The 12,511-nt window shown below is 39.8% G+C and overlaps 1 protein-coding gene across 1 annotated transcript in view; it reads left to right on the forward strand.

Moving 5' to 3' along the window:
* Window positions 1–3,909: 3,909 nt before the first annotated feature.
* The window catches only part of ARG1 (arginase 1), a gene marked incomplete at its 3' end in the record, with an annotated part of 16,733 nt that continues 8,131 nt past the window's right edge, over window positions 3,910–12,511 (forward strand). Inside the window, exons 1-5 of the mRNA XM_012665168.1 lie at window positions 3,910–4,118; window positions 7,461–7,533; window positions 8,925–9,099; window positions 10,961–11,120; window positions 12,374–12,468. Coding sequence (XP_012520622.1) covers window positions 4,062–4,118; window positions 7,461–7,533; window positions 8,925–9,099; window positions 10,961–11,120; window positions 12,374–12,468 — 560 coding nt within the window. The remainder of the gene's footprint in view (window positions 4,119–7,460; window positions 7,534–8,924; window positions 9,100–10,960; window positions 11,121–12,373; window positions 12,469–12,511) is intronic.

Here is a 12,511-nt window from a genome sequence, read left to right on the forward strand (position 1 = left end):
TCCTTGCTCTGTTGGGTTTAAGGAGTCTAGGCGATGCAGCAAACAAAATTGTTCCCTGAAATCACCCCATTCAAGATTTAGTCCCTCAGATTTTGTGTACAATCCAGTCTTTCAAACTGCTAAGAATCCTGGGCTTCATCTGAAAAGACTTCTTATTATCAGCTGGCTGATAGAAAGACAATAAAGAAATGGGTCACAGTTTGGAGCCTCAGAAAGAGAAACAAGAGGGCAAGAGGTTTGTCATTTTTTTAGTCCTTCTCATTATGCAACTTTTTAATTAATCATCTCTTTATGTTTTCAAAAATATTAATTGGGGGCTTTTAGGGGTTAAATTACATCCCCCCTAAACAGATACATTGAAGTCCTAACCTTCAGCACCTCAGAATGTAGTTCTATTTGGAAATAGGGTCAATTGCAAATATAATTAGTTAAAATGATGTCATACTAGAGTAGGGTGGGCCCTTAATCCGTATGATTGATGTCCTTATACAAAGACAGCCAGGTGAAAATACAGAGAGAGACACAGGGAGAACACCGTGTGAAGATGGAGGATTAGAGCAATCAATCTACAAGCCAAGAAACTCCACAGATTGCCAGAAAATTTCCAGGACTGAAAAGCAGCAAGGGAGGATTCCCTTACAGTTTTCAAAGAAAATATGGCTCTGCCAACATCTTGATTTCAGACTGCTGGCCTCCAAACTATGAGATACTATCTGTTGTTTTACGCCATCCAGTTTGTGGTGTAAGTATTTTGTCACAGCAGCCATAGGAAAATAAAACAAGGGTTTTAAGGTGCCAAATTTCATTCCAGTGACTTTGGATCCATCACATATTGGCCAGGTGTGGTGGCTCGCATCTGTAATCCTAGCACTCTGGGAGGCCCAGGCAGGAGGATCGCTTCAGGTCAGGAGTTGTAGACCAGCCTGACGAAGAGCAAGAACCCATCTCTACTAAAAATAGAAAAAATTAGCCAGGCATGATGGCACATGCTTGTAGTCCCAGCTACTTGGGAAGATCACTTGAGCCCAGGAGTTATAGGTTGCTGTGAGCTAGGCTGACACCATGGCACTCTAGCCCAGGCAACAGAGTGAGACTCTGTCTCAAAAAAAAAAAAAAACGAAAATTAAAAAAAAGAATAAAATATGATGTGGTCTCATCCCCAGGAAAATGACAGATAATATTTTTTTAAAATAGGGTTGTTAAGAGGCTGTATTGTTAGGAGAAGGGCTTTTAAAACCCCGATATATACTCTAAGATAAATGAAGGCACTGAGCAGAAAAAAGTAGTTCTTTGAATAGGGTATGTAGGTAAAATACACCCTATCTTCTTCCTCTGGATGTCTTGAGATAACAGCTTTGAAGACTGAAAAGAAGGTTTGTGTTTATAACAAAAAGAAAGCGGTGATCACTAGAAGTCAGGATGAGTTCCCCAAGAACAGGACCTGTCAGGGTTGGCTTATCGCCTTTGATAGAGAAGACAGACTGGGGGATGACATAGGTAGTAAAATTTAGTGAGACTTTATTGAGACACTTGATAAATTAGCTTATGATGTCCTTATGGGCAAGATGGAGTGGTTGAGTTGGAAATTAGTGAACAACCACACCTGTAGTATGATGACCAATTATTGGAGCTGTGCCAATCTGAGTCGAGCTTTCTAGTGGAGTGCCACAGAGCATTTACAAAACTAAGGCCCTGTCCAACATTTTTATCAGTGACCTGGAAAAGTCAAGCATTACCAAATTTGTGTTTGATGGGTCAGATGACTCCATCTACACTTGGATGTATGATATTTGTTCTAGATGCCCCACTTAAGGAGGGCATAGGCAAGGCAGAAGACGTTCGGGAGGGAGTGATCTGAAGGAGAGTAGTAATCATGTAATATGAGAAACCAGTGAGGTATTTGGGGATATTCAGTCCAAAGTATAGAGACCCAAGAAAAACATGAAAGCCAAGAGATAGTGTGTTTTACTTGGATCAAAGGGTTGTGACCAGTGGGTCAAATGGCAGGAAGGCAATCTCAGCTTAGCATAGGAAGAACTTTCAGGATGTTAGAATTCTTCAAAGAAAAAATTCTGGCAATGAAAATTGAAACTTAGCAAATCTCTATGGATTAATCTATAAATTTAGTAAAAACTCTAAAAGGATTTTTAAAGGAATTAACTTATTCTAAATATATAGAATAGAGACCCATACATGATAAATCGATTTTGAAAAAGAAGAGCAAAAAGGTAACTCTTGTCCAAACAATGATAAGTTATGCTATAAAGCCATAATAATAGGATATTATGAACCTGGTGCAGCCATAGGTAAATAAGTCAATGGAACAGAAGAAAGACTTCAGCAATAGATAACACGCAAATCAATGGCAAAACAGATGGACTGTTCAAAGGGTGTTGTTGAGGAGACTGATGGACTCATGATGAAGGGAAAAATACAGCTGGAAAATTTATACAACATACAGAGGTGGGTGTAGATGGATTAAAGAACTAAATGTGAAAACAAATAGAAGAAAACGTGGAAGTACATACTTGTGATTTTGGGGGTGGGTAGGATTTACAAATAAAACTCGCAAAGCATGAAGCATTAGGAGAAAATTATGCGTGACTATTTATAAATTAAGGATTTTGTGTGATAACATATATAAAGGTATCAGATTTCTGACGGGTTGGGAACAGTTACTTGCAATATCAATACCCTAGTAGATTAGTATCTAGGCTACATTAGGAAAACCACAAGTAAATATTTAGGATACACAAGCACATCCACAAGTAAAAGATAAAAAGCCTATCTGGGAAATGTTTCTATCAAAATGGACCCATGAGACTTTACTTTCCTCATTCATTTACTCAATAAATATTTATTGAGTACTCACCAAATATATTAGCACTGTTCTAGGGCCTGGGGATATAGCATACCAAATTCTCTTCCCGTATAGACTTTAAACTCCACAATGTTCTCTCTCTCCAATAGGAAAAAGAAATTAGTTTCTACTAAGTGAATTTTCCTTTTAAATTATGATCATACAATTTTAAAGTTGGAAGTATTCTTAAGGTGCATTCTTCTAAATTCATAGTTTTACACGATGACAAACAACATCCTGGGGCCCAAATTAGTTAACAGCTGACACCTTCCCAGTGCTTAGCCTGGAAGCCCAGTGGTTAGGTGGATCCAGAATGCCTAGGACTAAATCTTGGCTCTTTCTCTACAACCAGTGTGTGACCTTTGGCAACCTCTCTGAACTTCAGTATCTTCATCAGTACAATGGCACAGATGATGAGACTTAACTTAAAATTGGTATAAAGATTAAATAAGGTAATATAAAACAGAACACCTGGAACATGACAAAAACTCAGTGTGAACTATTTTTATTTCTACACCTTGATTATGATGTTATGACTCAACAATTATTTTCCTGCACATCATATTTCAAAAATGGTAATACCTCTGGTTTATCAATCAACTAATGTTCTCTTTAAGTAATAATCAAAAAAGGAAGTAATATGCTTTCCCTGAGAGTGTACCTTAGTGATGTATGAAATGCATCTCATGGATTAATCATTTATCCTGTGTGTGAAATCTTAACTCAGGATGCTAGTGCTGGAAGAGATATGAGACACCAGCTTGCCAGTCTCAGTCCTTATTCTACAAGGAGGTCTCCGAGCCCCACAGGAGGTAAGAGCCCTGCCCTGAGATTGCACAGCTAGAACTTTTGAATGAGGTTGTGAAACCACATGTAACTGTTGGTTGTTGAAAGATTAATGGTATCTGCCTGGCTTTTTTAAAACGGTGTGAACTATAAGCATGAATAATACTCACTTAATCAAAGACCTAGACTCAGAGGAATCATGGTCATTCCACGTATGAAGAATTGGCAAGACATTCTGTTGACTCTGTCATTCTTTGGTTTAGTAGGTGGAGCCAGTCAACCCCATTAGAATAAAGGTAAACAGATTCAACCCAATTATAAATGGAAGAAGAAAGATGTGCCCTCTGTCACTGATGGTTGCAGAGGGTGGTGACTGTCTAGAGAGCCAAGGTGCAGCAAAGAGAAGCGCCAGAGCATGAGCTCCAAGTTCAGAACCATAGGGGTTATCGGAGCTCCCTTCTCAAAGGGTCAGGTGAGTAAAAAGCCTGGCTTTGGATACCTGGAATTCATTAGAAAATTTTGGACTTTAAAATTTGTAAATTGTTATTGTCTGGTTAGTTAAGTTTCCTGATACAATCCAGCCTGGAAATCCATATTTTAAAGTTCTCTCACCATTTTTCAACACCGTATAATTATAAACAAAAACCTACTTACTCTTGTGGCTCCTGAGCTCAGCCAAAGCTAATTTCATTTGAACCTGCTGAAAGTCACCTTGTGTTTTTTAAGAGAAAATATTTTTCTTTGAATTGAAATGGACTATTTCTGCATCGTAGCTACTCATTTAGGTTTCTTTGCTCTTGTTGCTTTTGATGTTACTGTGTATAGGTACAGTGAGAGACAATCTTAAGAAAACATGTTTGTTTAGTTACGTAATTAATGTCTAGAAAAATTTAATAGATAAGTGGTAACCTTCTGACTTCTTATAATTTGGATAACCTAAATATTATTATTTTATGCAACTTTGTGAACAGTTCATATTTTTTATGGGTTTAATGATTCTGTTTAATAAAATTGTTAGGTCGTGGGCCAGGTAGAATTCTTTATGTATCTTTTCTTGAGGGAGAAAAAAAAAAACAAAACAGAAAGAAAGAAAAATCCTGCTGCAAGTTGGCAACTCTAAAAGGACTAGACTAATGGATTTATGAAACTCTCAGATTGCTGTAGAGTCACCAGCTGTGAATCCACACATGCCAGCAACATTGAAATATACAGTCTTTTTGTCTGCCTGGGCACACTCATTCTGGTAAACAGAATGAGATGACAGAACACTAAGTAGACTTCAACATGGGTCTGTGCTTAAAGAGAAAAAAACAAAGAACAAAAAAACAAAGAACAAAACCAAACAAGGCAATGTGCGAGTTGATTTTAAGGTTGATTTAAAAACAAAAAAATGGAGTCTTTCTCCAGGTTTATCAAAATCTGGACAGCATTTTAACCCTCTTAATTTTGAACTCTTGCTGTGCACTCTGGCTTTTTATTGCAAAACAAATTGAGAGGGGCCAGAGGTTAGAGACCCAAACTGCATTTGAACTGTCAGTAAATACTGCTTCTCTTCCCCTGGAAATCCTTCAAAGGTCTCTCCTGGAACACAGGGACATTGTTGTGACACAGAAATGTTTCTTGTAAAATCCACAATATGCTCACCTTTTCTTGGAACAGGTTATAACAAAGGCAGATTTTAAAAACTGACAAAAATGAAGTAATCACCACACCCAGCCCTTCTCCCATTAAAACGTGGCCATGAGAAGAAAGCTTACTGTCTCATGACTGCAAGGACTGAGAGAGATTTTTCTACACTAAGCCATAGAATGGACAGGATAAAAAGGCCACCGTATAAGCATTTGTCCCCACCTGAAGGAGGTAAAAGGTTGGCAAGCAGACAAAAGGACAGGATTAGGGGGCAGATGACTAAAAGCTTGAGTGTGAGTAAGGGCTCCATTTCCTGCCTCACCCCCTTGCAAGGCAGTGAGCAAACAATGAGGTAGGTATTATTTTTACCTCTGTAACTAAGGCTCAGAGAGGTTTGGCAATTTGCTTGAGGTCAAACAGCCCTACCTACGTGATTCCAGACAGGACAGACTGATCTCAAGCCTGTGCCCAGACTTGCACTGACGCCTCTTCAGAGAGCTGCACTCCAGAGCGGATATTACGCCTGTGGCCGGTTAGGAATTGGGCCCAGCTTGGACGGTCAGTGGGGCTGACAGAGCAATTTCCAAAGCTGACAGGAAAACCAGCAATGGGCGGAGACCAGTTACGAGAAGCAGTTTGAATCAAACAGAATAATAACGGTAGAAAATGTCACTCTGGGAAATTCAGTGAGTGTTTTACAGCAAATACAGTGTGAACTAACAGGTCTATAAGGTTCATCTTCTAAAGGGAGGGAGGAAGAAGGTCAGGGGGTTTTATCTATCTGAGAATTTTTGAACATCTGCTAGATGCTCAACTCCACACTACACAACAGTGCCGCAGCGCAGAGAGTTGGACGGCAGCCTAACGATGGGAAGAGACAAAACACACACAGAAGTAAAGGCAGAACAGGGACCAAGCAGCGCCCCACTGGGGTTTCAAGAAGGGGAAATTACGTCCACTTGACTGGGGAGAGGGAAGCGTGTCAAGTGAAGAGAGTGTGGCGTGAAAAAGCAGAATGTGTCAGGCAGAACACGTGGGTCCCTTGCTGCAGGGACAGGAATCAAGGACGTACGTGGCACCAGGGCACGTCTTCTGGTCATTTGAGTGGGGAGGAAATATCTGCTTAGTCAGGTGCCACAGCCCCAGTCCTAGGGATAGACACAGGCGTCCTCTGGCGCACATCTCATCCCACAACAACAAGTAGCTTATTGTGTCTAAGGTCCCTGTTGGAAATGAGAACAAGAAAGATACAGAAAGGAACTGTCTTTAGTCCTCTTGTCAGCCGGGGGGCTGAGGAAGACTTGCCCCAAAGAGGAAGAGTGCTGATGTCACTAATGTCAAAACAGCAAGGGTAGAGTTTCCCCTCAACTGTCTAAACAGGTGAAAACTTGAAAGCACTGGGTTAGTCTTTGTGTTTTCAGCTCTCAGGCGATGATTTTCTCTGTGGCCTGCTTCCTCCCAGGAGCTCCCGCTCACCGTGGGCACCTGCACTTAGGTCTGTCTCATGCCCCGCTCTTTCTCCTCTGACGCTTTTCCCACGCTGTTCCCTGGTTTGCAGAGGTTCTCCCTCCCTCCATCCTGTTTTCCTGATAGCCTACTTGTGCTGCCAGACTCAGCAGAAATGTCCTCTGCTCCATGCACCCTTCACTGGCATGCCCTGTGCCCAACAGAGTTGGGAACATCCTCTGTTTGTTACTATGACATCTTATATCTGCATGGAAGCAACCATCTGTGTACTGTACTGGAGGTTAAATGCCCAAATCTCCTATTAGCTTATAAGTGATTGAAAATCAGAAGCCTTCTCTCTTTCATTATTGTATCTCTATCTGTCAGCGTGCTTTTGCACAAAATATGTATTTGCTGTGTTGATAACATGGGGGGGTGGGAAGAGGGAATGCAGGTTTTGGAATTCAAAGACCTGAACATGAACGTAGGCTCTGCCACTTACCACCTGTATGCATAGGATATCATATAACCTTTGTGATTCTAGTTCCTGCAATTTGGCACAGGAGTAATTCAGTCTACTTTGCTGTGAAGATAAAATGAGATAATGTAAATTCCTGGCTCTGTAGGAGCTCAAAAATGATAGTTACAATTCAACTGATGAAATAACAAAAAGGGTTCCTATGTTGAGCATCTGATTGTCATGATAATGTCTGAAGTAATTTATTTTTCAATTGTTCAGCCACGAGGAGGGGTGGAAGAAGGCCCTAGAGCATTGAGAAAGGCTGGTCTGCTTGAGAAACTTAATGAACAAGGTAAACTTTAAGTTGAAAGATCATCAGCCTGATTTCCCCCCACTCTGGAGGAAGGAGCAGGCGCCTGTGAAAGTGGGGTGTGTGGAATGACATTTATTCCAGAATCGCTGTGACCTGAGAGTCACATCCTATGAAAGAAGTAGGGCACGAGGAGAACGCCCAGTGAACACTGGATGGACATCCTCATTCAGATAGTTTGTCTTTCCAGCCCAACTGTGGTGTGAGACAATATGTGTGTGTGACAACTGGGTTGGGGTCGATGCCCCGGGGGAGTCGGGCAACTGAAAATGGAAGGCAAGGGGACCTCTAATTGTGAAAGGAAACAAAATGAAACGGTAATAATAAGAGCCCCTGTGTTTGCATAGTGTGCATATGTGCACACACACACACGTGTATATATATAAACCTGAAAATGCAAACTCATAGATATATTTTAAAAGTATAGGCTTAATCATATGCTATCTTTACATGTAAAACCCTGGTAAAGTGTTGGCAAGGATGTGGAGCAAATGGAGCGCTCGTGTATTTCTGGTGGGAATGCAAAATGATACAGCCAGTTTGGAAAACAGGTTAGCAGTTTCCTAAGTAAACATACCTTTACCTTTTGACCCAGCAGGTCTATTCCTAGGTATTTACCTATGAGAAGTGAAAAGATTTGTGTGCACAAAGATGTGTACTTGTATGTTTGTGGCAGAAATGCTTATGATAACCAAAAAATGGAAACGACAAAATGGCCATCAAACGATGAATGGTTAAACAAGGAGTGGTACATCCATGCAATGAGATCTACTCAACAACATAAAGGAATAGATTGCTGACACATATTCTTATTTAATTCTGACAACACCACTATGAGGCAGGTGCAATGGACAGAGGAGGAAGCTGAGTTGCTTCAGCAGGTGACAGGTTGGATTAAATCCAAGCGCTGTTAATACAAAGTCGTGTGTGTGTGTGTGTGCGTGTGTGTGTATTCTCCAGAAGAAAATATACAGGTGTTTTCTATATTTGCATTATATATATATGTACATTAATATATATTTTAACTATTTCTTTATTACCAAACAAAACATGCTTATTATAGAAAGGTAGAAAGCACCTAAGCAGAGAGACAGAGACAAACACAGTGATGTCCCCCATTAAGCCCAAACCAGAAAATTATCACCGTTACTGATTCAAGAAGTATTCACTAACAGCTGGTATACAGCAGGTGCCAGTGCATGGTACTGGCGAGGTGAGGATGGCAGGCAAAAGCAGATGTGGATTCTACCTCCACAATGTTTACAGTCTTTTGGAAAATATATTTATATTGTTCATTTGGAATCATCCTACACAGACTGATTTGCAATCTTCTTTTTCACTTAGTAACGTGAAACATTTAATATTAATTTTAGAGTGTGATGTGAAAGATTATGGGGACCTGACCTTTGATGACGTCCCTAATGACAGTCCCTTTGGAATTGTGAAGAATCCAAGGACTGTAGGGAAAGCGACCGAGCAGCTGGCCAGCAAGGTGGCAGAAGTCAAAAGGAACGGAAGAGTCAGCCTGGTGCTGGGCGGAGACCACAGGTCCTGTCGAATCGCTGTCTCTGGGGGTCAAGCACTAACGGCAAAGAAATAGAACCAGGATCATAACAAGAGAGAAAATATAGATGGGAAAGCACTGATCAACATTTTATTCCAGATTTTCTGCCTTTTATAAAAGATGTTATAGGTCACCACTTTATTATGGAAACATAGACTTAGCTCTATTTGAAATCTTACAATATCTTTATTTTTATTCAGTGCACCAGAAAATACATAAAGTATAAATGGATTTCATCAAAATATTGAGCATAGGCTTACATTTCTACATAAATAAGCACTGAGGAAATTCATAGCTTATTGTGCTTAATTACTGATAATACATATGACTCAGGTCATCAATTAGCAAGTATGTGTTTTCCATTCTAATAGTAATAATTAGATTATTATGTTTTGGATAGTGCACACACACACACAAGGGAAAAAAAAATCTGTGGTAATATTCCTTTCCTAGCAACTATTTTGGTCAGAATTCACAATCTGGTACCTTTCTTTCATGGCATCTTTTCCTTGTACCTGATGACTTTGTTTAACAATTGTGTGTATGTGATATCCTATGTTTTATTCTTAATCTACAGTATGAGTTTCCTTATATTACTTCCTGGTGTGCACATGAGCATTGTAAGCACCATTTTGTTTTTTTTTTTTTACTGCTGAATGATTTTTCATCAAGGGATGACATCATTCTACATGTCCGTATTGTCAGACATTCGGGTTATATTGAAATTTTCATCATTACCAACAATGTGGGAAAGACCATCTATTCTCCAGTCTCAGGATAATGGTGCCAGGAGAGGCCTGATGAGATCAAAATGGAGAAACACTCCTGTGGCTCTGGTGTGAGAGTCCATCACTTCAAGCCCTCTCGGTTCCCTCTTCCAAAGCCAAGTGTTACCAGAGCTTCTGTAACAAAACTGCCATTGAGAAAGCAGGGCTCACTTTCTTTTTAATGTGGAAAAATTTGTAAGTGGAAATTTGAAAAGTGGCAAATGGCGAAAGAAAAGAAACCTGAAGGGGAAACAAAGAGCAAGCTGAATAGTCAATACCCGCACATCAGGCAAATTGCTTCCGCTTTGAGAATCTGCAAGTTCATCATTCTCTGAATGATACTTGAACATTCCCAAGTGAGACATACAGGCTTTATATAGTAAATCCTACTCTTTTAACTTTTGAGCAAGATATTACTTAGATTTTCCATCGGACAAAATGGCTGGAGCTAGAGTAGTTGGGATGGACCTTGAGGGTTCCTGGGCTCATTAAATGCCTGGAGGAGAGTAGAAAGTTAGAGTAGAGGATCTGAGCATGGAATAGAGTGAGCAAGCACACTCGACATGCTGACGAAGGGGACGTAGAACTTCTGAGTGATGCTCCTCAATTACAAAAGCGTTGGATTTCTAGAAAAATGGAAAGACTTTGTCATAATTCACTTTGGGAGAATCAAGTATTTACTGAGAGAGATGAGTGTGCAGAAAATGATCCAGATTTAACTTTGAGAATTCAACAGTGTCTCCTGTTAAGGGATTTCTTGTGCAACTAGGGTTTTTACACGCCTTTATTTTTTGGATAAGCTATAATTTGTAATTTTATTACAAGGTGGATTTTGAAGAAATAATCACCATTTTTTAGTAATGCTATCGATGTGAAGATAACTAGTTAGTAAATATTAAGTGTAAGCTATACTTTCTCTACTGTTACAATTGTTTAACTGTCATCTCTAATTTAGAACTTACTAGAAATATCAATACTTTAACATAAAGGAAAACCAAGTGGCAGCATTGAGTTAATAATAAGATGTACGTAATGACATTGCAAACCTGAAGTTCACACGAAATTTTTTCCTCCAAAGTTTGGCAATCGGAAGCATCTGTGGCCATGCCAGTGTCCACCCTGATCTAGGGGTCATTTGGGTGGATGCTCACACTGACATCAACACTCCACTGACAACCACAACTGGAAACTTGCATGGACAGCCTGTGTCTTTCCTCCTGAAGGAATTAAAAGGAAAGGTAAAAGGCTGGTTGGGATTCTATCACAAAACAATACTCTTTAGTAGAAGCAGGAGGTGGAAGGGAAGTAAGAACCTGTATGCCATCGTATCCTTGATGTAATTGCAAACCATTTTCTCTGTTGCTAGTAATCAAAGGGTTGGTTGATAAAGGCAGTAAGGCTCTCTCTGTTTACCTCTCTTGAAAGATCGCAAACTGACTTCATGTATATCTTTCCTTTTGATTCTTAAACTACCATTTTTAGTAGGTGGGGCAGAGAGTAAGCCTTTATAAACAAGTTAGCAGAGGTTTAGAGGTTAACGGACTTGCCCAAGATCATATGCCAAGCCTCTAGTAAGGCAAAGGCCAGTACCAGGTCTCCTAACCCTTACCTCTTTCCACTACATGCTTACAAAATGTTCCTTTATATCATAGAGCCTTTTCAAAAATGGAGTTTTAAAATGTAGGTTACAATGATTTGTTATTTAACATCTTTACTGGGAAAAGCACCTACACAAACCATAAAAGAAAGAACTATTTCCTTGCTCCATAAAAATTTCTTTACTAAAAGATATAAAATTTCAGATTAAGATTTAACATTGTGGTTCATACTTTTTATTGACATGCAATACTATAGCGATAAAAACAATTTTCATTGATACAGTTGTAGTATGTTGGTCCTTATGATGATACAAAGAGTTTGAACCCCCTCATGTTAAATGCTCATATATAACATTTTTTAAACTAATAACCAAGAAATGGGTTTATAAACTTTCAAAATATCTAGCTAGCACATGAGAACAGCTAAGCCTGGCTCCAGGACAAAGTAGATATCACTATATTATGGTTTGAGGAGCAACCAATGGTCTGGTCAGAAGTTTCCCTCGGCTACTCTGGGCCATCCTCTGCACTAAGGCCTTCCTGGGAAAGGGAGGTAAAGCAGGAATCTGCCAAAGCAATGGAAGCACACACATTTCTTTATAGAAGAGTCCTGGGAAAGAAGAGCCCTGGGAAAGAAGAGCCCAGCAGAAATAGGGCACAGAGCAGGAAAATGCCAGTGGTTCGGGGTAGGTCTGGGCTACAGAGGAGGCTGATAAGGCCAAAGCACTAAAGAGGAGGCAAGCACCCCCTTCTTCATTTGGTATTACCTTAAGTGATTTCCTCTAACTGTATATTCTAAATATAAGATATAAGCCATCCAACAAGTGTCCTTAACTAAATGTAGGATTTGCACAAGAGAAGCACGTGTAACTAAATCAAAATTGTGATTTCAGGTCCCTGATGTGCCAGGATTCTCCTGGGTGACTCCCTGCATATCTGCCAAGGATATTGTGTATATTGGCTTGAGGGACGTGGACCCTGGGGAACAGTAAGTATATTCCTTGATGTGATTTACCTTCATATTTGTCCTT

This window comes from Propithecus coquereli, unplaced genomic scaffold (genome assembly GCF_000956105.1).
Source record: "Propithecus coquereli isolate 6110/MARCELLA unplaced genomic scaffold, Pcoq_1.0 Scaffold98, whole genome shotgun sequence".
Lineage (NCBI taxonomy): Eukaryota > Metazoa > Chordata > Mammalia > Primates > Indriidae > Propithecus > Propithecus coquereli.